Raw genomic sequence first — 25766 nt, forward strand, 5'->3', positions numbered from 1 at the left:
GCAAAAAAGAGCCAATGCTTGGGCATTTACTTACAAAATCAAGGACTTGCAAAAGAGGACTACAATGTTCTGTCATTTGTAGGCAACAAACAATGAAGAGGGGCCAAAGAGTCTATTATAGACAATTGAATGGTATGAACATGGCTGATGGAAGTTAATAAACAAAAATGAAGTGCAGCATGTCAGAGACTGATTGTATCTAAGAAAATCAATGGGCATGGAATAATACAGCAAGGTGCAATGAATGAATGAATGACAAAGCAGACTCAAAAGGTCCAGTAGCCCATTTCTGTTTCTTTTTCTTTTCTAAGAAAGTGTTCATTTGGGTATTCTTTAACTTCCAAAAGCTTCGGATTAAACCTGGAATTAACTACAAAATAACACACACAAAATGCTACAATTTTCTGGCTAGTTTAAGTAATGCATTTAAAGATTTCATAGCACTTTGCATAAAGTGCATTGCTCGCCTGGTGCAGTGTAACTGTAGTAGAATAAATTATAAGCACAAAATTACAAAGTGCATGTTCAGGGTAAAGGTACCTATTCTCAAATTGTATTAATTTTTTAACTTAATAGATAAAATGCTAATTATCTCAATAATAATAAATATGGGGAAAGATTTTTAAATGGCTGAGCACTTCAGGGGAAGAGTTTCAAATTTCCATAAGGAATCGCGTTTTTGTCAGTGTAAGTATGAAGTTCAATTGATATGCACTGCCATCAGTTTGAGCTAAATTAGCTGCAAAGGAAGTAATGGTTGTAAAAGAAATTCAGCTAAAGTATCAGATTCAAGTAGTTATGAGGATACAAATGGCTATTTTATTTGGGTGAATGTCAGGTGAAGTGAGAATAGCGTTCAAATAAAAACTATAACAAATAAAACTTGAAGTTAAGAAAGCTAACAGTTTCTCTTTTGATTACAATACTCTGACTGAGTTAGCAGCTCAAAATTATAGTTTTAATTAATAATAAAACAAACTTCAGCGTTTCCAATATTAACTTTTCTAATTTATTTGGTTATCTAATTAGTGGTAATTTATCATTTAATCTTGCCTAATTATGTAAAGACATAAATGCTGCAAGTTTAGAGCAAGAGATGGACATCCATAGAGAGTAAAATAATTACTTACATAAAACTGTAAGAGTGGATAACTCAAACCGAAAGTATTTCCAACTATGTTGGTCAATTCTGATTCATATTTTATTAAAGCTGTATAATTCAAGTTAATTAATTTTAAATCTAACCATTACTAAGGTATTTTCTGAAGCTGACAGGAGATCTGACTATAACGATTTTGTTAAAATATAGTGATTATAATTACAACTATGTACTCTTTGTTAGTGTGCAGCAGCAATAGACCTTATACTGTTACATCCAAACCCAATGAATTATTCACCCACTTACATCAACATCAAGATACAAGACTTCCAAGAAGTACACAACTCTCATTGATTCTATCCACAGAGTCATTAAAGATGAGGGAAAAAGCGTAATGCAATGAATGTTCAGTTTTAACTTTGCTTTAGTAATTAACATGTGGGTTATCAAAATGCAGCTACCACTAAAGACACTTGTAATAAAGTGAATTTGGTTTGCTCAATTCAAAATGTGTTGCAAAAGAAGAAACTTAATACAAAAAATTTAAACAAACACTAATTTGTTGATTAGACGGTTTCAGAAAAACAAAGAAGAATCAAGGGAGATAAAGAACAGAGCATAGAACATTATAGCACAGTACAGGCTCTTCAGCCCATGATGTCATACAGACCTTTTATCCTACTCCAAAATCAATCTAACCATTCCCTCCTACATAGCCCTCTATTTCTCTATCACGCAGATGCCTAAGACTCTCTTAAATGTCTCGAACGTTTCTACCTCTACCACCACCCCGGCAGAGTGTTCCACAGACCCACCACTCTAAAATCATTTACTCTGACATCATCCCACCCCTCCATATTTTCTACAAATCACCCATTCTTGTATGCTCTCTTGTTTTAACTATTTTCTGGCTTAGGGAAAAAATGTGTTGGCTGTCCACTCTATTTATGCCTTTTATCTTCTTGTACACCTCTATCATAACCCCAAACAGACAGGTGGAAGTCCAAAGATTTTGGTAAATCAGCTCTTGGAATTAACGCTCAGCAAGTTCAATTAAACAATCACCATAAGGAGGTAAATTAGCATCACTTAAGTGCATTATACAAGTGCAAATATTCAAAATCAAAATAGAATAACAACTGTTAATGCAGATGAGAATAGATCCTCATTTCCTCAGAGCATGCACATCCTAATTAGAGTAATCTCACACTTTAAATATTCAGTCTGCATTCATGCAATTTTTCCAACACAATGGCAATTTAAAAATAAAGGCAGTTGAAGTGCTTCTACACCACAGCCCTGGTGGCACTTTATGTGCTGTGTAACAAGAAAAGCAGATGTGCTTCAACGACATCAGCTGGACGGGATCCCTGTGGAATGGCACTTCCTGGCACTGACTGCAAATGCAGCACGCCAACAAGGCTTCACTTCTTAATATATATATATAAGCTTCAGTGGAGTACTGGATAACAAATAAATAGCTTGTCCTTCATGGGTAATCTAGCAGCAGTGTTGAAAACAGTACAAAAAAGGTCAGAGGGCTGGGTGAAAAGCTGATTTATATATAAAAATGTCTTCTTGAGACATAGCTGGGGGCAACGACAGTTCTGGGAAGAAAGGTTTATTTGTACATATCCTCTTGAACTGAAGTGCATACATCTGGAATTACAGGAACGGAAAGGAAGGGTTGGGGGATGGTTGTAAAGAAAGGATGGAGTTTCAGTGTTCATCACTATTGGTGTGAATGCATCACAAATATATTTAGCAAAATTTTATCTTGACTCCTATTAAATATACACCTGCAAATTCTACCAATCATTTTGAAAATATATAAATATGCATAATATCAATTTTAAAAGAATTTGGAATATATTAAACATTGTTCAATAGCCTACATGCGAAATTCATTAGGACCAGGGAGCTAGGACATGAAATCCAACAATAGGAAATCTTAATAGAAACAAGATAAAAATTGTTAATTATGTTGACAAATCTCACAAATAAATGGCCCATTTCAATCACTATCACACACTGTCAGAGAGTTTCACGTAGTAGTGCAATTACTCCAGTCGAGTATGATGTTCTCCTAAGGGTTGCCTATTAGTGGGTCCTCAGGGCTATGGAGGTCCATCCAGGATTCACATATTCTGATGCAGAGTGGGCAAGAGTAAATGGTGGCAGTGATTAGTGACTGGGTCTTTTGGTAGCTCCCTCTTGAACAGATTTCCTCCAGGCATATCTATTTAATGCAATATCTACTCAGCTTTTAGCCGTAATGTTGAATTTCCTCAGGCCAATTTTGATGTTATCCTTGAAGTGTTTGTACTCCACGGGTTCACTGACCTTCCTTCAGCTAGGGGTAAAGGATTTGTTAGAGGAGATCAGAGTTAAGCTCCAGATTGCATGACCTATCCGTTGAAGCTGATATTGCTTTACCATGATGCTGTTCATGTTGGCCTCCTCCAGTATGCTGGTGTTGGTGCATTTGTCCTTCCAGTTGATCGTTGGTGATATTGTTTCAGAGCTTTCAGTGCCTACTGCAGATGGTCAATGATTCAGCTCCATACAGTAATGCCTGAAGGACAATTGCTCTAAACACCACCTGGCGACAATGGCACCATGAAATCATATCATCTTCCCTACCACATTTTATGGCCGGAAGTCAAACTTCAAACAATTGTGAAAGATCTTGATGTAATGATTGAAAGTAAATAAATGCAAGTCACATCATAAGGTTAAAAGTTAGTTGGTCCCAGGTTTATTTACTATGAAGCAGTAAAATAAAAGCCTTTTGTTCTTGCTGAGATTGCAGTCACACAAAAAATGTTTCAAGACTTAGCTTCTTCTATTGTGTTTCAAGTTTACTGCAAGGTTTCCTATCAGGAAACAGCTGCCTTTGGTGTATATATTCCATAAGCAAAACAAAAAGCAGTCCTTTACTGAACATTAATCCAATCAATGTATTTACTTTAATGGTCACGATCAAATACAGATGATGGAGCTGTTGGCAGTAGCTATAACTTTCACTATTAAGCATGTCCTACTACAACAGACCCAATAAATTTATAAACTGTAAAATTCTTTCAAAAGTTTAAAAACAGAACTAATTTTTATGTTTCTGAAAGCATAGAAAAATAGTTCAGTTCCAAACTTTTAGATGGTGGTTTTTGTCTTGAATATTTAAAATAGTAATAATTTTGTATTAGTGTTATAGATTATTATTAACCCACCCACCATCAAGGACACATATACAGACAAGGACCAGTAACATCAAACGAGAAAGTGTGCAAATGCTGGGAACCCAAGCAACACACACAAAATACTGGAGGAACTCAGCAGGCCAGGCAGCACCTATGGAAAAGAGTACAGTTGACGTTTCGGGCTAAGACCCTTCAGCAGGACCAGAAACATCATGAAGGATCCTATCCACCCTGCTCATGGACTATTAGTCCCAGTCCCATCAACGAGGAGGCTATGTAGCATCCACACCAGGACCACCTGATTCAAAAACAGTTACCTTCCCCAAGCAATAAGGCTCATCAATATTATTACCAGCATCACTACTCATTGCAAAAATAGAGTGAAGCTGATAAACTTATGTAAAAGATGATTTGCCTTCCTGTCCTAATTGAAACAACTGTTAACTATTAACAGGTATTTTAAAGCAATATGCTATGGTCTTGTAACCAAGTGCTCTGGGAAACATTCCAGCGACCATAAACTGTTTCACTATGGTGTGCAAATCTCCTGTTGATATACATCCAGCAGAACCGGAACTTTGCATTTTCTGGTGGCTTCAGAGAAGTGTAAATCAGAAAATAATGCCCATTAAGCCAAAGGATATAGGCTTGAAAAATCATAAAGAGGGAAGCTACAGGCAGAGAAACAGAGTTAGAGGTTTTCCTTTCTACTTACAGAGAGATTTAAAGTGAATAATTCCACCTTTAGCACAACTGCTCGAATCTGTGAATCGACTAACACATCATTTTAGGAAGCATCTCCCTTCCTATAATATTTCTACATCCAAGACATTCACTCAAAGTCGAAGATGAAATGCATCCACATTTGTTCAAAGCACTGATGTGGCAAAAGAGTCCAATGGAGTAGAGACAGATGAGGCATGCATAGACACAAATGAGCAAGTGTTAGCACTGTCCAATCTCAAAGATACAGGAAAACTAAAGCATACAAAAATAAAAAGTCACATCTTAAATTAACTCTGCTAAGTACATAGCTACACTATGATACACCAGCTAACATCTATAATACACAAAAGCAAACTGAAGTCTACTCCATTAAAACTGTCATTTCCCAGATGTAAAATTTATAATAACTTTCACTTTGAAATGCAAGCAATTAAAATTCACGAAGAACAGATTTGGAAACAAAAGCCTGTTTTGAATGTATTTGGGTTGAAAACAACCATTCTATCTGCTATAATGCATTTGAGAACCAATACAACTGACTACAAAGCACTGGCTGTCTTGTTCTTAAACAACATGTCACACTAATCAGTTGTTTCTAAAATATGCTCAGAACAGCATTCAGTAGTTTAGTCTGCTAGACAATAACTAGCCATTCTTTATTTAATCAGTATACTAGACTCCCCTTATCCACCATAAAAAGGGTGCCTTCAATAAGGAAACTGGCAGGCAAAATCAAATTTAGTCTTACACAACAGTCTTATATTATGCAATAATATGGGAGTGGTGATGAAAAATAGACTCACAAATTTCAGTCATCACCAAGAAATTGCAGTCAAAAGGTGGTATTTTGTGCAAGATGATCATGGAATACAGATAATGCAGGTTGCACTGTAACAAAGCAGTGTTTCGGGGTGGGGGGTAAGAAAACAGCTGTACGCTGATTTAAAAGTAGGCAACAGTGAATGGCAAAAAGTAAATCTGTTGACAGGAGAAGTTGGTTTAATTTGCTTTCTTATAATCTAAAGAGTGGAGGAGAATACTACTCAGATTTCTGGGGCACCAAAATGCTTAAAAGCTCTGATCAATGGAGGTTTCTAGAAAATTGTAATATTTAACACAAGATATGCCACAGAAAGCCAGATAACACACACACACACACACACACACACACAATGCTGGAGGAACTCAGCAAATCAGGCAGCATCTATGGAGGAAGTTGATGTCTTGGGCAAAGACCCAGTTGTAATAATTAACTATTAATGAAATGTATTTCATGCTGGGTGGTTAGTAAAGGGACAAAATACAAAGTATCACCTTCCAGGCAAGTTACCATTCACCTATATCAAATTAATTTTTGTGGAAGGTCTTAATGAAATTATAACCAAATTCATCTTTTAAACAACCAGTAGACAAAAAAGCCTTACTTTTCCTATACAACATTTGCAAAATAGCCCAAAGAAAATTTAGCAAGACACGTAAACAGCAACTTCCCTAGATCAACAACAGCAAACACACAGTCTTGGCTACCATAAGTCAAGGTCAGCAGTTGCATGGAACTGCACTATTTGCAAACCCTCATTCAGATCACACAATAAGCTAATTTGGAACTGTTTTACTAGTACTCCATTATCTCCTCAGCCTTCAAGATTTCTGTTGCAGCAAACTATTACTTTTAAACAGCAGCTTTGATTCCAAAATGCATATCATAAGACCATAAGATATAGCAGCACAATTAGGCCATTCAGCCCATCAAGTCTGCTGTGCTATTCCATCATAGCTGATTTATTATCCCTCTGAACTCCATTCTCCTCCCCACAGCCTTTGACACCCTTACTAATTCAGAATCTATCAAACTGCTTTAAATATACCCAATGACTTGGCCTCCACAGTCGTCGGTGGCAATGCATTCCAGTTTCATCGCCCTCTGGCTTAAGTAATTCATCCTCATCTGTCCTAAAGTATTTGCTTCTGTATCTGTCTTTGTTATGATTCAGTTACTCAGAATTTTATTTTTAATAACTGCCTGCAACATGAATGAGAAATGTAATGAACCTACTTGAGCAAAAATATATACATAAAACAGTATGTTCTGACTGTGTGGGATGGTGAGAGAAACCTATCCTTGATAATAATACTCAGACACTCCACTGATAGATGTGCAGGACTGCAAATTCATAAAGTTTCGAGTGTCTTGGTGAATCAACCAGGGGGCAAATTGCTTAACAACAGGCTTCAGTATGTTCTATCAAGGGATCAAGAAACAAACCGTTCATAAAAGGAACACACAGAGCTCCAAAGCAGAAGTGCATTTTGAAGCATCTATTGGAGGCCAACAAGAACAAAATCCCAAGGAACATATTTTTTTCTATTCCAGATTTCACTGCAAATGTAGGTGATGACTGCAACCAGCTGTCAACCTGACTATCCAGTCAGCTATTTGCTGAACAGAAAAATAAATGCCATTAAATTTAGTGGAACTCCCAAGGTTCCAATATTGCCAGGGTCTTTCATCAGTTTCAGCCATACTCACACATTACTGAAAACATAAGCAGCAATAATATTCAGGTATTATTGAATATCTATTACCCAGTTAGTGATTTTGCTATTTAAAAACATACATGGGACTTCCAGTTTAAATATCAATCCACTCTAAAAATGGAATAGTATAACCTAAACCAGTAATAGTGATACAATACACATGGCTGCCCTCGATATGTCAGAAAGAGTGCACCTTTGGTATCAATTTTCACACTTATTCTGAATTAAGTTTAACACAACTCTACTTGGTTAGGAATTTGAGGAAATTTGATACATCCCCAAATACTCTTGCAGATTTCCATAGAAGTATGGTGGAGAGCATTGTGAACTGGTTGCATTACAGCCTGGAAATGGAGGCTCCAATGCACATGATTGAAAGGGGCTACAGAGGGTTGTCGACCCAGCCAGCTTCATCATAGACATAATCCTCCCCATCACTGATGCCATCTTCAAGAAATGCTTCAAGATCTTCAAGATGATGCCATACCTCAACAAGGCAGCATCCATCATTACGACCCTCACCTCCCAGGACATGCCCTTTTCATGATACTACCATCAGGGAGGTCACACCATATTTTTTTGTGTGATAGTATGTTTACTACCACCTTATATGTGCTATATGTGTCCTGTGCTGTGTATGACTGTGACTACTGTGTTTTGCACTTTGGCCCTGGAGGAATGCTGTTTCATTAGGTTGTATTTATGAGTACTTAAGAGTATTCATGTATGGTTAAATAATTAAACTTGAACTTGAAGACCCAAATTCTGTGATTCAGAAAAAGCTTCTTCCTCTAGGTGATCAGATTTCTGAATGGCCCATGAACACTCCTAATTTTTTCTTGTAAATTAGAGTAATTTTTTTTTACTTTACAATGTACTGCTGCTGTAAAACAACACATTTCACATCATAAGACAGTGTTAGCAAAACCTGATTTAGATTCTAAGAAGCTTTTTTAAAGCTTTGACAAGTATTTGGAAGTAGATAGATTTTTGCTGTACCAAAAAGTTGCCTTTATTTTGAATGCAATGGGATGATCCTAAAGACAAAGACCCTATTGTGAATTTGTGGCCCAAGTAGGTTTAGTAAACCTTTGCCAAAGCAGTGAAAAGGCTACTGCAGTTCTTCTCAAACTACCAACAGTAAACAGTGACCTGGAAAAAGTACAGGAGAAGGAAGAAAGTTTCAGTCAAGAATCCAGTTCTGACTTCTGAACTATGACTTTTCCATCAACTTATGATAACATGGAATAATTAATACAGGATTCATCTGATGTACCTTCCATAAATTAGAATGTCTGCTAACTACCATCTTAAACCCTCATATATGAAGCTGGTGCTTATGTTAACAAGACTGATTTCAATCTAAGCTGCCCAGCAGTAAACAAAACAATTTGAGAATATGTTTTCAAATCTTGATTCGATACCAGTGCATCAACAATTCTGGTACAGTAGAAAGACGGTTCAAAATATCACCTCTGCTCTTTAGCAATGGAAAATAATAGAGAAATTGAGCAAGACACCATCACGTAGATTCATCTATTACATGAAAATTAAATTACCTCAGAAACTTTGGACCTTGAGCTTTTTATATACAAGACATATGCACTTAAATAGTTTTCTTCCTTTAAGAAATTTAATCTATTCCAGTGAACTCAATGCTTCGCCAACTAAACTTTTGCTGATGTTTGATGAAATACTATCTAGAAATAGCTAGTAAACTGCTGTTGTACGATACCAATGGATATTAGGACTCCAGTCACTAAAGACATTAATTGAGTTTGCCTAGCAGCATAAAGAGCTTGCTTATCAAATTCTTGAAGTAACATCATCTTTTCTGGCAGATCTGACTCCATAAATGCTAGTACTCTAACAATTCATGAATGGTCTGTACTTTCTAGATCTGCGAGTGACATGACATTAACTCAATTCCAAAGAGCCCAATCATCTCAGAAGGCGCTTTTGCTTCACTACTAAAACTCAAAAATATTTAATTGATGAAACAAACTACATGACCTCAGTTATTGCAAAAAGATTCAAAGTTTAACTAAAACAAGCTTACTTAGAAATCTTGTTAAGATTTAACAACTTGAAAATTGCATTTTACTTTTCCAGTGCATTATGATGGATTCTTACCTTCCCCTGCCCCCCACCAATGCCAAAACAGGTGCAAGAAAGATCCAAACATCAACATCCTCACTTTATGAAACTTCAATGGTTTTCTCCTATTTAAAAACAGAAGCCAACTCACACATTCAAAAGTAGCGGCTACTGCCTGAGCTCATGGCTAGCAACTTATTTACATATGCCCCATGGAAAGTAGGCTGGGATTGTTACAAGAATTCTCTTTTGGCAGTCACACAGGCTGCCATGGGTGAGAGGGGGAAAAAATAAATTGTGATGAAATGAGGAGGGGAAGTGTCACTAACAGGGGAAGGAATCAATGACATAGCATTGGGTAATGAGATCCCAGAATGGTAAGGAATGACATGACTGGGCTCCATGCCACAATCAGGCCATTGTCACAGATCACTGAAGCTAACAATTTCAAGATCTATGGCATAGATACAATGTAGATTTTGTCACCACTGTCCATCTGCAAACTGGCAGTACTCACAAATCAGTGCAGGGGTTGGTCAGTGAAAACGAAAGACAAATGCCTCCGCCAGGAATACTTCAAGTCACTGAAGGTTCCCACCCTTCTATTTGAAACTCTCCCAATGCAGATTGCATCTAGTTCCAATTTTCAAGCTTGAGTTGCAAAGGCATGTTGTGCTACGTTGGCCAAAATATGGCAGCCACGGAACATCCAGGCTGGATGAACTATGATAAAATATGCAGTGCAATTTCCTGACAAGTACCGGAAATTGGCATCCTCACATCAAACATGCAAAGCAAGCAATTTCTGATATAGAATTAGAGTCATAGAAAACTACAGCATAGAAACAAACCATCTGGCCAACTAGTCCATGCCAAACTATAATGCTGCCTAGTCCCATCAATCTGCACCATAGCTCTCCACATCCCTCTTATCTATACAGCTATCCAAATTTCTCTTGAAATTGAACCCAATCCACCATTTCTGCTGGCAGAAGTGCACAAAGAAGAGTATGAAATGCATTTTTTGAAACTAAAATAGTAAATGTATCTTCATACTTCAGACCAAGGGGAAATAGGACTTGTTACTAAAATGTACTGATCTCCAATTTCAAAAACTTACACGTTCAGTATGAAACAGGACACACCCAGAAAACATTAAACAGCTTATTATTCAACAGTTAGCAGTCGGCTTGTGACATAAAGAGCATTTGATGGATCTGGGCCTGTATTCATTGGAATTAAGAATGGGGGTGACCTAATTGAAACCTATCGAATGTTGAAAAGCCTCATTAGACTGGATGTTTCCTACGGTGGGACAATCTAGAACCAGAGGACGCAGACCCACAATAATGGCCTTTGAGAACGGAGCGTTTCTTTAGCCAGAGGATGGTGAATCTGTGGAATTCGTTGCCACAGTCAGCTGTGGAGGTCAAGGCATTAGGCATATTTAAGGCAGAGACTGACAGAATCTTGATCTGTCGAGGCTCGAAGGGATACATGGAGAAGGCAGGAGATTGAGGCTGAGAGGGAAATGGATCAGCTATGATGAAATGGCAGAGCCTACTCGATGGGCCAAATGGACTAATTCTGTTCCTATATCTCATGGTAAGCATCAAAGCTATACAGATCCACAAATGCTGGCAAGAAGTCTTCAAATTCTTCACATTATCAAATCACTTAAAGATAAAAGGTAAGTGGCAAAGAGGAAACATTTGGAGAAGAAGTTTTACAAATTTAGGGCCTTTTCAACTAAAAGCACTGGCTTCTGATGGTGGAACAATAAAAGACTGAAGAACAACTGGCAGAATTACAACAGCTTAGACTTTGGGGAGATGATATAGATTACTGGGAGAAGAGCAATGGAGGATTTCAAAACAAAGGTGAGAATTATATAAAGTGGGCTACACTTATAGCTGAATCACTACAGCTTGACAAGTAATTCCAAATGTTCACCGATTACTTAAGTTGGAGTGTAACCCAAGTCCAGCTGGTATTGCAGTCGTCAGATCTGGAGATAATGAAAGGCATAACACCACAAGACATAGGAGCAAATTAGGCCATTCATCCCATCAAGTCTACTCTGCCATGCCATCATGCTTGACTTTGAGCAGTTTCAAACAGTGCAGTCACTCTCAGCAACAACACAAATACGTCATCCAATGTTCAACCAAAAGGCAACACCGAGACTGTGGACAATTTTTTGACAATGGGAGGAACCTGGCAAGGAAATGGAGTCTATGCCAGTGGCCAAAGACGATGGCTTCAATCGTACTAATGATTAAATAACCACACTCTTGACCTACTCAAATGCAAACTACAGTCCCATGTTTCAAACTTCTAATACATTCTGTTCTAATGGAATATAAACACCACAGTTGCTGTTTTTGGATATAAACTCCAAGATAAACATTACAGTTGCTGTTGTTAGACATAAACTGCTCTGCAAGTCACAACAGTTCAAACATTTGAAGAACAACCAGTTTGGCTACAGAAAGTATTGTTACTGTAAGGGATAGTTTGCATTCAAATGAAACACCCAGTTCTTGCTGTCAATGTGAATTTTTACAAGGTGAATAATGAACACCTGCCCAGTTCTGGTTTACTTGACTACAGCTAATATCAAAAGCAGCTTATAAAAAACCTATATAACTGATAAATAAAGATTAATGGGAGCTTGCAGAGAACGTCGTGGCTGCAATTACTTTAATTTTTTTATTTAAATCTACAGTTTTCACTGACTTAAGACTTTAAGTAGTTCAAATATGGAATTATTGGCATTTCAGTTGTTGGTCAGCATGCTGTAATTTGAGATTTTTTTTGCTGAATTTGGATTATTTCCTCAATTCTCCTGCTCTTTAGTAATTAGGTATAACAGTAGTTAGGTATACAATATCTGAAAGAACTGTTACAGTACTAGAGGATCTCTTGGCCTTTCAGCCCACACCACATTTTGTTACATTACGGTTCCTCATATCTCTGCCCAAATTTTCCCTTCAAATATTAGGCAATCTGTTTTTGAAAGCTATGGCCAAATCTGCTTCCACTATTGCTTCAAACAGCATATTCCACATCATAACCACTCGCTTGGTAACAAGGTTTTTCCTCACACTGCTTGCAAGTTCTGGATTCTTCCATTGGAACCAGGTTTTCATTATTTAGTTTATCCACAATACTGTGCAAAAGTCTTCAGTGTATATATTACATAGCTAGGGTGCCCAAGACTTTTGTACAGTACTGAATTTGTCAACAGTGAGCAGAGAGCGAGTATGTAAATCTGGTGGGAGCAAAAGATGTTGGGCATAGCAAGGGTGGAGTGCTGTGGGAGGGCTGTTGGACAGCTGGCAGAGAAAGAGTACCAGGCGGGGGTTGGCGCAGATGTAGACACACCCAGCCCTGAGAACAGGCAAGGTCATTTGATTCTAAACAATTGGTTTATTGATCATTCCAGAATGCCTCTGTTGCTTCCTGCTCCCTCCCCTTTTCTCCTACCATGATTGCCCACTCCATCTCCTTCCCACTCTCAGTCCACGATAGAGATCCATATCAGAAATAAGTTTATCACTCACATACATCAAGAAATTTGTTTTTTTTTGTGACAGTGCAGTGCAATACATAAAAATTATTGCAGTACTGTACAAAAGTCTTAAGCACCTGAGCTATGTGCGCTTAACACAGTACTGTAACTTTGAACATTTCCACTAATTTCATATCTCTACTCTTAAGGAGTGATACATTTTCCAGGCTGGCCATGTAACCAAAGATCCATGACTCCAAAAGTTTCCAGTAGTTGTGCACAACCTACAATTTAATGTTTTGCAAGGGTTCCTGGCTTTTGTACATAATGGAACATTTTGTACATAATGATTCTTGAAAAAAAGAATAAAAATTTCCACCAGTTCAATCACCTTCAAAGATATGTGCATATGTGGCCCCTGCTCACTGTTTTTAAACTCCTTTCAAATGCACTCACTCTTTCTTCTCAAATACTTACGGTCAAATACCTTAAAGGAGGAAAGAGGCAAAACATTTCAAACATTTCTTAGCCCCTACAGTATTTTAAACAGATTATATGAGAAAGCAGTGTGCAGAACAAAGCAGCAATGTAATGGACCAAAAACACAAGTCATTCAGAGCAATGCCCTGAGGTAACTTGACAGGTACTTGAATGAACAAGGCATTGAGGGATCTGAAATCATTGTAAACAAGTAGGATTAGTATAGATAAGATGGTCAGAACAACACTGTGAGCCTAAGGCCTGTTTCAATGCTGTACAAGCCCATGGCCACCAATGCATCTTTAGAAAGGTGGTTTTAAGCATTTTGTTGATAACGTCAATGCAACTGCCTTAAAGCTAAATCAGGATCAATACCAATATGCAATAATTACACATTAAAATGCACTATTACTTTAAATAGAGGATGGGAAGTATGACAGTTGAAAATATGTGACTATAAACATGTACACACAAAAAGATTGCCTGTAAGCTTGTGCAAAGACTCTAGATTAAAATTCCTACACTTTCATATACCAACATGATACAAGTGATGGCCTTACCAAAATAAATGTTTGAAAACACTGATACATTAAAAGATACTGAGAATGTAATCTCCTTTGTCAAATAATTATTCAGATTGTGTCATGCAAAAATACTGCTGTGCTTACAATATGGAAATCATTTGGTGCATGCTAAAAATATAACTCAAATACTGCATGAATGAACTACATTCCACACAGGAATTACGAACAGAAGATGCAGATAATTTATCTATTCTCCACTCTTACTGAATTAATCTAATGGTTTCAAAAGGTGCTGACAGTACTCCTGTGCATCACCCAAAAATCACAGACTTTATTGACAATCCACTTCAACTTTAAGGATTGTAAAAGTTGTCCAATTTAATATTCATACAAACTTTTCCACCACTATGTGACCTTTTCTGCATTGGAGAAACCAAAGAGGAACTGGGTGAACACTTTGTGGAGCTGTGTAGTCCATAAGGATTACCTTGAGTTTGCAATCAGTTCAGATCAATATCCTAAAACAGTCAGTATTTTCCTTCTCCATAGAAGCTGCCTGATCTGCTGTTTTCAACATTCTCTTTCATTTCTGATTCCACAATATGTTGTGCTCCATATCACAGATTTCCTGTATATTTTCTTTCTGCTTTGCATCTCTGTTCTCTCCCTCTGTTTACAACTCCTCCTGACATGAGCAAGCCTTCAGCACCCTCCCTCTACCAATACATGCCATCCATTTTCTCTTGATCACCACCCTATCACAGATAAGCCCCATGTGAACTCCACCCTTCCTCATTCTATGCGGTGTAAAGTAAGCCTTGTTTCTGACATTTCCTAGCTTTGATGAAAGACTGACTCATGTACAGATTTCCAACTTTTCTTTTATTTCATTTTCCACGCATCTCAAGATGCAATTGAGCAATAGTCAATCCAAGAGGTTCATGTTCTTAACTTTCAACAGGATCGGGCATGCTCTGATTGTCACTTTTAAATGATGTTGGTACTATCAAATACTGTACCAAAATGTTGGCAGATGCACGAAGACTTTGATTGAATACACAATCACCAACATGGGCTAGTATAGAAGCATGTTAATGCACCTAAAACCAGGTGATGTTTTCCATGTTCACAGAACAAACTGAAGCATGAATTTCACTGTGCAGTTCAATCTTATTCCAACCACCATATTATTTATTACTCACCCATCTCCTTGGAAGCTTGACTTTCACTGGCTAATTCACCCATTTTCACTAGGGCCTCAAAATAGCCTTTTGCTGCAAAGGATACACCTGGAATATTCAGATTTCAGAAAACATGTTGGTAGAAAAGTGCAAAAATACGCAGAACACATCTTATTCCTAGAGTTAAACGACTTAACACCAAGAAACCATTTTAGCATTCTTTCTCTCTTTTAAACAGCATTAATGTGAATTCAAACATTGGCACCAGAATACCTTAAAGCAGCATTTTTGGATTACTTGGCAAAATCATTAAAAGTGGAAGAGACATATGCAGCATTTTAATGAGATATTTAGGTTCAAGCTTCATTAGGTGGGAAAATGGAAGAAATTAAAGCAAAACAGTCAAAAACTAGGAAATAGAAATTTGTCATCTTTTTCCAAGGACTAAACAGATGCTGGAGCTACTTCCCTCTATTGTACTTTGCTCCTGATATCAGCTCCGTTGAACAGGAGTGGTATACAATAACAGCTAATTATCTACACACTTTCAGTGAGGGCAAACCGAAACAAATTTCTACCCATATACTTCTAAACCATTTGATAGAGACTTTATGAATTATAGATATCAGAGGACAGTAGCAAGTTGTATATCAGCTTTCTTTCAATCAGATAAAAAATAAACTGATATAATTTACAAAATTAAAACCTAGTTTTATTTAAATTTCATTAAAACTAATAAAGATGTGGATAAATAAGTCTGCTCCCATAATATATTAGATGCAGATACACAAATGACTGTTCAGATTTCCAGTAGAATTACACCACTAAGTGCCTGAAGGACTTCAATTAATAATGATTTTTGCTTCAGAAGTTGATTTTGCTTCTTTACTAAATTATTGCACTATAAAATATACTAATTTCATTGAAGGGCAACAATGAAATGAATTTAAATTTTGTCTAACCAGACAGAGTTTACCATTTATCAAATGCAATTTCAAATTTTCATTTGTCTCAATAAAATGAACTGCAGCCCTTTTCAGGACAAGGCAATTTCCCTAAAACATATTTTTTAAATCAAAGTAAATTAAATAAAAATATCAAATTAGATTTCTGAAGCATATATTACCAAGATCCAATTTCAAATCACAATAGCATAAATACAGCCATTAGCTCTCAATCACTGGAACGATATTGAAGTGGTTTTGTCTGTTTAAATTGACTTGCTTTTGTATGAATGAAAATATCTAATAAGATTTTTGACTAAGCTGTTGGATGCTTCAACATGCTTTCAACAAATACTAAAGTGTCAGAGAAAAAGATGCTAAAATAATAGTTACTTTTTTAGATCCTTGAGGGCTTTACTTTAAAATAAACTGAAGCCAAAGTCCTCTTTCACAATGTGCATCCTCTATGTAGCAATGATGTAGAGTGACATTTTTGAGACCCCTCCCCCAAATAAATTGTTTTAAAAGAACCATTAAAAAGATAATCAAATTTAAACTTGACTTTCAAACATTGGATGATACAGAAATAGAATTTACTCCATTAATGCTGGATCATGGAAGAACAATATATATTTCCACCAAGCTCAGAATATTATCAAACCATAACTCTTAAAATGGCTCTCCAAGGCATTCACAATGTAATTAAAATGAACAGCTGATTGAACATTTAGAAACAGGAACAACCTTCACTAGGTTATTTTAGATCACAAAGCAAGCAAAGATTGTACATCTTATGCGTACTGCATTTTACCAAAATATGAAAACAACACTAATTAATTGCATTGTGTGGAGATTCTCTTGTTGCTCATTTCCATAAATTCTCCTTCAGCCTAAAGAGATATTCAGGCAAGACCATGAGCCTCACAACTTTGAACAGTTGACAAGAACATTTTAGAGAGAAGAGACAGAATTCTTCCACAACTTTCAATCTTGACAAAATGAAACATTATTGTGAGTTGTTTCTCAAACTTAAAGAAAACTTGTTGAAGGCACATTATGAACCAGCTGAAAGATTAATAACAGTCAGTCCTAGGTATGAACCAGTCTTACTAATGCATGAGAACAGTGTAATCAGAATATAGGCTTTCAAATAGCCCACAAGCTACTTGTTGCATTGGATCTCAAAAATGAATTTACATTTCTTTCTTTTGCACCTGTTGACACAGTCACAGAATGCTACTAAAGTAAATAACAAAAGTATTCATTTCAACAAAGAAGGGTCATATGAAGAAAACTTCAGGGCTCGAATTTAATACCAGCTGACTAACCAAGTGTTATTGCGTCTTTACATGTTGTTAAGTCAGCTTTAATTACCAAAATTTTGCTTGCAAAAAAAGTTTTTTTTAAAAAGGGAGAGGAAAAAAATAGCTCAGCATGCTATCAGCATTCATTCTCCATTACTGTGGTGTATTTTTCAAAAAAAAATTAATCAGTCTCAGTAATGGCATGAAATAGCAGAGCAATTACAAAATGCAGATTCCGTACATGCACGAATACACTTCGATCCACTGCACATACGGTATGGTATTTCTCACCTGTTCTAGCTTTCTTGATCCAGATTTTCTCTGCACCCATGTGGCCTGAGGATATGATCCAACAAGGTTTGGGAAAAACAGTAACAGTGGAAAAAAAAACAAAATTCAAGATGGTGTTCCCAGCAGAACTAGTGATAGCTACAACCACTAGCAAAAATTGACCATCCACGTTAATATACATTTTAGGCTTTGATTCCAGATCAGCATTTGCCACTCAGTACCTGGCGCCATCCCAGGCAGGTTGGCTCCCCTAACCCAATAGCAGACTTGATGACTCAAAAATATTAGATCTCGAGTCTGCCATTAGGAGCAGGGTTTCTAAACATCAATGCCAGAAGCTTGCTCACCAAATCCAAATTAAAGTAATGACAATTTAAAAGTAGCTTGAGAAAGATTTAGATTCGAGCCCCGAAATTAGGTAACCATATTTTCCGTATTAAGATCTGAGAATTAGTATTTTGCAACCTCCCATATTCCTCTACGAAACTGTTTTGATAATTATTTTGGTATTTTTAATCAGTAACTGTACTAGCACAAATATTAAGTCTAAAACAGAATTAACCCAAAAAGTATATGTTACTTTTACTTTGCAATAGTTACCCCGGTGAATGAAACATAATTTAGCATTATCTCATTGATGTAGGCAATCACCTGCAAAGTTTTCATGTTTAAGATTTCTTCCTCAGCTAATGTTAAGTTTGCTAACTCCCTTAACAACAACTTCAAAATCTGCTGAACTTGAGTTTTCAAAACTTCTGACCTATGAAATTAGTTGCTTACATGTTTAAGATTTGCAGTTTAGTTTTTGCAAATGATTATTTTGGGTCAATCCAAATCAGGATATCAACACATCATTTCTTGTACCATTTTTCGCATTGGCTAATAAATGCATTGATTTTTCCTGAGATTGCAACAGGAGCCCCAGATCTTAATGTGTTTGCTATGCAATGCTTATGCATAATACTACAAATAGATTCAATGGTAATTTTATATCTTTTTCTGGCAAGATGTGAGATTATTTGGTTATGAAAGGCAGAACAGATTTCCTTGCACACTGCAAGATAATATATTATACATTAGAGATATTTAAATCACAAGAGGCAGGCACAAATTATTTTGCACTGTCTAGCTCTTCAAAAATTTCCCCTACCTTTCCCTGTATTCATCTTTAACAACATATATTCAAAACCCTTTTAAAATTGACAACTGAAACGGTTTTCATCACTTTCAAACAAGACATTCTAGATAATAAGTGTTCACTCCTTATCTTTAGGCTGGTCTGTTGCCATGTCTCCACTTGAATCAAGATTGACTGCAGATGTTGGCCCTTTACTGCAATGTATAACTACATTTCTTTAGAATCATACTTTTATGCAGGGGAGTTTCCTGACATTATGCAAAATTCAGAAAGATCAATTTCAAAAGCCTATCAGAAATCAACACTTAAAAAGGGTGTTGTTTCAATAGCAAGGGCCATCAGGAATTTTATAGAATACCAGATACTACTTCCATATTTCAGTAACTGAGTTCATTCCATTGTACTTACAAACACTGCTTTTACTTTGCCAAAATTGTCAGCATCACGTATAGTATTATAATTTAAGGAGGGAAGGCAATATAAATGGTACATATTTTTTAAAGATTGTACCAATAGTTAATGTACCCAAGTCCTTATAGGTGGTAAGAACTGGTGACAAATCATTAACATGAGAAAGTCTGCAGATGCTGGAAATCCAAAGTAACACACACAAAATCCTGAGGAACTCAGTAGGTCAGGCAGCATCAATGGAAATGAATAAACAGTTGACATTCCTTTTTCAGAACTGGATAGGAAGGGGTAGGACGCCAGAATAAAAAGGTGGGGGTAGAAGAAGGAGGATAGCTAGAAGGTGATAGGTGTAAAAGCTGTTAAGGATATACATGGGATCCTCTTTTTACAAACTGAGAAATTAAGTAGAAAATACAATAAATATCAAGCTTTTATAAAGTATTGTGACTAATTCTGGGCAGCAAAGTCTTCAAAAGAAACAAGAAGGCCTTAGGAAATTCAAAGGGAATTTACAATTGTAAGGAAAAGAACACTTAGCTCATCAAATCTTATGAATGATTCTACAAGATCATAGCTGACTTATGAACTGACTCCATCCACCAGAATGGACTCAAGGTGAAAAGTTTTTGTGCGTCATTAATGACCAGGGAAGCAGGAATGGTACTTCACCTAGCATAGATCCGAGTAGTTTTGAGAAGGAGAAACTGTCACAATGTTCAGCATCCAGATGATGAATTTAGAGAAAAACAAAACTAAGCTGTGAATTTTATTTAACCCAAATTGCACTTCCTCAGTGATAGAAGCAATTTCGATAAGCACTTTCAAAAGGGAAATGGAGGAAAACAAAATCTACCAATTCTACAGACAGAAATTAATTTGATTCTCCTTCCAAAGATCTGTCGAAAGCACAATGGGGCAAATGACCGCCTACTGCACTACATCATTTTATGTGTCTTGTAATTTAAGTAGCTGCTTCGAACATCCAGCTCAGTGTTTAGATTCCCAACAGAATTTCTCCTGAAAATAAGCAACTGTTTAGCTCTTAAGACTCTGATTGCACCTTCTCCTAAGAAGAGCAAGTAATAACTAAAAGTTCTCAATTAAAGCATTTGCAATCATTTTGAATTAAAGTGAAGGCTGTGAAAATTGGTTAGTAAATGGTTTGTTTACTACCATCATGTTGAATATTAATTCTAACTCATGTACTGATCATCCACTTCCTTTTTCCACTTACTCTTTGCATTAAATTTCTTGTTCCCTCTGCCCCATTTTTTAACCCCAGCTTTCAGAATGACAATTTAAAAAAGACTTTTTGGTGAAACATCGACATGAACAAACTCACAAACATTTAACCACTTATTGTTGGAATGAAGACAATCCTCAGACTCACAGGGAGCAAACTCAATCCAAAAACGTACGATGACGGAAAAAAAAATCCAGCACACTTAATGCTATTTGCAAATGTTTTAGAGAACAAAAATACACTTGATATGATTTTTATTGGTAATTTAAAACTGGATGCAAAAAAATCAAACTGATAGTATTGTTGTATGTTATGCCCCCGCCCAGGTAGACTCCTCCATCTTGTACAGCTAAAAGCTTGCATTCAAAACTTCTAGAGGTACAAGTTCAGATGGTCTACTGTGCATTGAAATAAATGGAAAACAGTTTTCTCAAATTTGTTATGCTGTTCAAGATATTTCACAAGGACCCAAGCTACATTTCAGGAGGAAAATCCCAACTTAATATCTTTAAATAACCTTCCTATAAGTAACCACATTTTAAACAAATCCAAAACGGTGGCTGGCTTTATTCCTCAAGCAACTTTATTTTTCATTGTGAAATGCAGACTAGTTCTCAATTAGTGAACATGACAGGAATAATGGGGCAGCATGGTAGCATAATGGTCAGCGCATCGTTTTACACCACTGGTGATCACCAATCAGGGTTCAATTCCCGCTACTGTCTGTAAGGAAGTTGCACATTCTCCCCATGATCATGTGGGTTTCCTCTCTGTGCTCTGGTTTCCTCCCACCTTCCAAAAAGATGTACAGTTAGGGTTAGTAAGATGTGGGTGCTATGTTGGCGCCAGAAAAATTGTGACACTTGTAGACTGCCCCCAATACAATCCTCGCTGATTTGACACAAATGGCACACTTCACTGTGAAATACATGTGATAAATCAGGCTAATCTTCATTCTTTGAATTTCAGTATGAGCACCTCACAATGTAGTTCAGCAAGACAGAGCTGCTGAAGTCAACTGTGATTTAAAAGTCAAAACATCTAGCAATGAGATCACTATTCAATTCTTCCACCAGTTGATATGTTAAGTCTCAATTCTTAGTAGAACTGTTGAAAATGCCATATTTTGCAAGCAAACCATCACAAATGGACAAAATAATGGACAATTCTGTCTTATCCATGGTCAATGCCTCAGTGGAAGGCAACATTAAGATCCAACCTAGGAATCAGTGACCTACACCCATCTAGCTGAAGGAGAATTAATGAAGATGAGCAAACATAGTTACACAAAATAAAAATCAAAACCAAGGACAAAACACATACAGACATCAATCATATGAGCGGACATTAACCATATAAACGTACATTAAGAACAAACTCAGATTATAAAACAAACAGACAATTAACTTACTGGAAAGTGCTTTTTCATAAGACTTCCCCATAGCGATAAAGTTTTTCAGACTTGGATTAAACTGGTCCATAATGGTCTATGAAAATAAAAGGTCAGAATTTATCTGTATCATCAGTACTCTATATACTCAAATCTCCTCATATTACACAATAGTTAAGATCTGAATGCAATGTGTTTTTTTTAGGATGTACAAAATTTTGCTGAATTTCTGCAAACATTTTCATATTATCATATTCACACTTGGTCAAATGGTAGGAATTTGCCCTCTGCTGCATACATGAAACATAGGAAATTCAGTCTTATAAAAGGCAATGGAATTAATTTCAGAAGCCAAGTTCAACATAATACAGAAATACAGAGGATGTATTCCCTCCTCAGGCTACACAGTGCAATTTCTCTCATTGTAGAAAACACAATTATACTCCAAGCAGTAGTCAGCACCATGAAACAATGTAAAAATAAAGACCAGAAAGTTATAAGAAATTATGATCAAAATGCTGCTGTGTTCTTGTAAAAATCCACCCGATTCATTAATGTTCTTCACAGGAGTAAATTTGCCACCCTTACTCACTTTAAAATGCAACTCCAGACCCACCAATGTGGTGGCTCCTAAATATTCCCTGAAATAAGTCTGGAAATAATCACTGTACTTGCCAGCAATGCTCAGATCTTGAAAAATGTATAAGATTGTGCTTCTTTAACATTCTTGTATTCTTCTGCAATCTTCCAAGAGAATCATCTTAATAATAGCTTCTATATGTGAACTTTAAACTACTACAACTCCACAGATACTACTTGTGATTACTAGGATCTTTACAAAAACTTGTTTTTACACAACTGGGCAACAGTCGTGTTACAGAATATGGAATGTAGATTAATCAGTTTTACAGACACATGAGATTGTGCAGATGCTGGAAATCCAAAGCAACAGACAAAATGCTGGAGGAACTCAGCAGTCCAGACAGCACCATCCTGACAAACAGCTGACATCTCAGGCTGAGAACCCAGCTACATAGGACCCCGGTCAGACCCCACTTGGAGTATTGTGCTCAATTCTGGTCCCCTCGCTACAGGGAGGACGTGGAAACCATAGAAAGGTTGCACAGGAGATTTACAAGGATGTTGCCTATATTGGGGAGCATGCCTTATGAGAATAGGGGTTGAGTGAACTCAGCCTTTTCTCCTTGGAGCGACAGAGGATGAGAGGTGACCTGATAGAGGTGTACAAGATAATGACAGGCATTGATCGTGTGAATAGTCAGAGGCTTTTTCCCAGGGCTGACACGGCTAACATGAGAGGGCATAGTTTTAAGCAGCTTGGAAGTAGGTACAGAGGAGATGTCAGGGGTAAGTTTTTTTTTAAAAAACGCAGAGAGTGGTGAGTGCGTGGAATGGGCTGCCGGCGGCGGTGATGGAGGTGGAAACAATAGGGTCTTTTAAGGGATTCCTGGATGGATACATGGAGCTTATAAAAATAGAGGGCTATGGGTAAGCCTAGGTAGTTCTAAGGTAAGGACATGTTTGGCACAGCTTTGTAGGCCGAAGAGCCTGTATTGTGCTGTAGGTTTTCTATGTTAATCTTCTTCTCTACAATTTTACAGAGCTTGTCTGAAATCAACCAGAGCTCATCTTGGTTTACTTAAGACCTATTTAACTTCTCATCTTATTAGCTACAAGGGATTTTCATAGCTGTTAGTTATGCTCATTATCATTAGTCAGTGCACACTGATGGGTTAGATGAAATAGTCCAATAATTACATAGTGAAATAGAAAACTAATGACTTACAACTATTATTAACCAGAATTCATCAGATTTATGCTCATCTTTATTACAATGAATTTAGCAGCTTTGGGGAAATAAAAAGCATGGGCAAGCTTCAATCGTAAATTTAACAGTAAAAAACCATCTTATATTGGCCAAAGGTGCTGATCATCTGTTGATATTGCCACCTAAAACTCATCTATAAATTCAGTTTGCTGAATTCCACCTACTATTACAATTGTGTATTATGCCATGGTAACACAGCAGCTTGTGCAACGCTATCACAACTTGGGGCGTTCCAGAGTTCGGAGTTCATTTCTGGTGGCTTTTTGTAAGGAGTCTGCACACCCTCCCCATGGAATGAGTGGGTATTCCCCTGGTGCTCTGGTCTCCTCCCACTGTCTAAAGACGTACCAGATGCATTAATCAGTCATTGTAAGTTGTCCTGTGATTAAGTTAGGGTTAAATTGGGGTCGCTGGGGCGATATGGCTCAAAGGGCCCACACTGCACTGTATCAACTAGGAAATTGTGTAACTACAACCCCTGACTAATCTGTCAAAGTCAGTTATTAATTTTAAACCAAATCAGTTATTATTCTAACTTCCCACTTCCATTCGTCAAGTACAAATGTAACCAAGAACTGCACAACTTCATACTGATCGAAATCTGCAATCAGTTCCTACAGTATTAGACTTGCTCAAAATCCATGCTACTGATTCTGAAATACAAGAGGAATAATATTCGTAACCAAAGCAATGGTGAGGCCTCATTTGGACTACCATGAGCAGTTTTGGACCTCTTAACTAAGGAAGGATGTGCTGACATTTGAGGGGGTTCAAAGCAAGCTCATGAAAATGATTCCCAGATTGAAAGGCTTGCCATATGAAGAGCATTTGATGGTTTTGGGCCTGTTCTCACTAGAATTCAGAAGAATGAGGGGTGACCTCATTGAAACCTTTCGAATGTCAAAAGGCCTCAAAAGAGTGGATGTGGATACCATGTTTCCTATGGTGGGGGAGTCTAAGACTAGAGGACACAGCCTCAAAAGAGAAGGAAAGTAGAATGGAGATGAGGAGGAATTTCTGAATGGTGAATTCTGGTAGTATAAATGGCTGGGTGGTGCGGTCTCTACCAAAGCTGATGCAAAGCATTCCTTCCCCTTCGGCTAGCCTGCAGGTTACACTTGGGCAAGGTATAGCTTCTGCTTTGCTTCCCAACCCCCCACCTCATAAAGCCATGGGAACAGGTGGTGGACGGCTGTAGGAGCAGCTGGTGCATATCACAAGTCCTGGTTATGTGTCCACTGATGCCCGGCAGACAATCTCTGAAGAGTATTGATAATGGCTAGGATCAAATGTCCTGTAAAGACACTGCCCAGAAGGCAGCAATGGCAAACCACTTCTGTAGAATAGCTTGCGAAGAACAACCTTGGTCATGGAAAGAGCACAATCCACCTACGTCATACGACAAATAACGAACAAATGAACAAGTATATATAGTAGGAAATAAAACCCCTTTAATTGTATAGTACAAGCTTATGCTATGGTCAAATCAAATGAATATCAGCAAAGTATCTAATTTTCTCCTTGCGTGTTTGTGTAACCAGAATTCAGTACTATCGGTAAAGAAACAGGGTGGTAATATAAACAACATCAGCTGACTATAGACTCTTAATTCCCAAGGTCATTATTAATGTAGGAAAGAGTCATCAAGTGGATGAATAATTGACACATGACTCATCTACTCAGCAGGATCCAAACTTAAAAATGATTGGACAAGAAAGTAGTTTGAATGTAGGTAGCTAGGAAATAGGAAAGGCTTACCATTGCCGAGTCAGTGGGTCCTGTGTGCAAACCCAACATTAAGGAGATTTTGCCAGAGGTGGTTGTACTGAGCCTAATG

At 37.1% G+C, this 25766-nt stretch overlaps 1 protein-coding gene and 1 long non-coding RNA gene across 2 annotated transcripts in view; one reads left to right on the forward strand and one right to left on the reverse strand.

Annotated features, from left to right (window-relative positions):
- LOC132379974 (uncharacterized) overlaps positions 1-8228 on the forward strand; it is an 89311-nt gene extending 81083 nt beyond the window's left edge. Inside the window, exon 3 of the long non-coding RNA XR_009507586.1 lies at positions 7858-8228. This is a non-coding gene — a long non-coding RNA (uncharacterized LOC132379974). The remainder of the gene's footprint in view (positions 1-7857) is intronic.
- Positions 1-25766, reverse strand: part of LOC132379972 (brain-specific angiogenesis inhibitor 1-associated protein 2-like) — an 89908-nt gene that overhangs the window by 59220 nt on the left and 4922 nt on the right. The window contains exons 2-3 of the mRNA XM_059948390.1: positions 22102-22177; positions 15381-15467 (exon numbers count right to left, since the gene is read on the reverse strand). Of these exons, the coding sequence (XP_059804373.1) occupies positions 15381-15467; positions 22102-22177 (163 nt within the window). The remainder of the gene's footprint in view (positions 1-15380; positions 15468-22101; positions 22178-25766) is intronic.

Source organism: Hypanus sabinus, chromosome 23 (genome assembly GCF_030144855.1).
Source record: "Hypanus sabinus isolate sHypSab1 chromosome 23, sHypSab1.hap1, whole genome shotgun sequence".
In the NCBI taxonomy this organism is placed as follows: domain Eukaryota; kingdom Metazoa; phylum Chordata; class Chondrichthyes; order Myliobatiformes; family Dasyatidae; genus Hypanus; species Hypanus sabinus.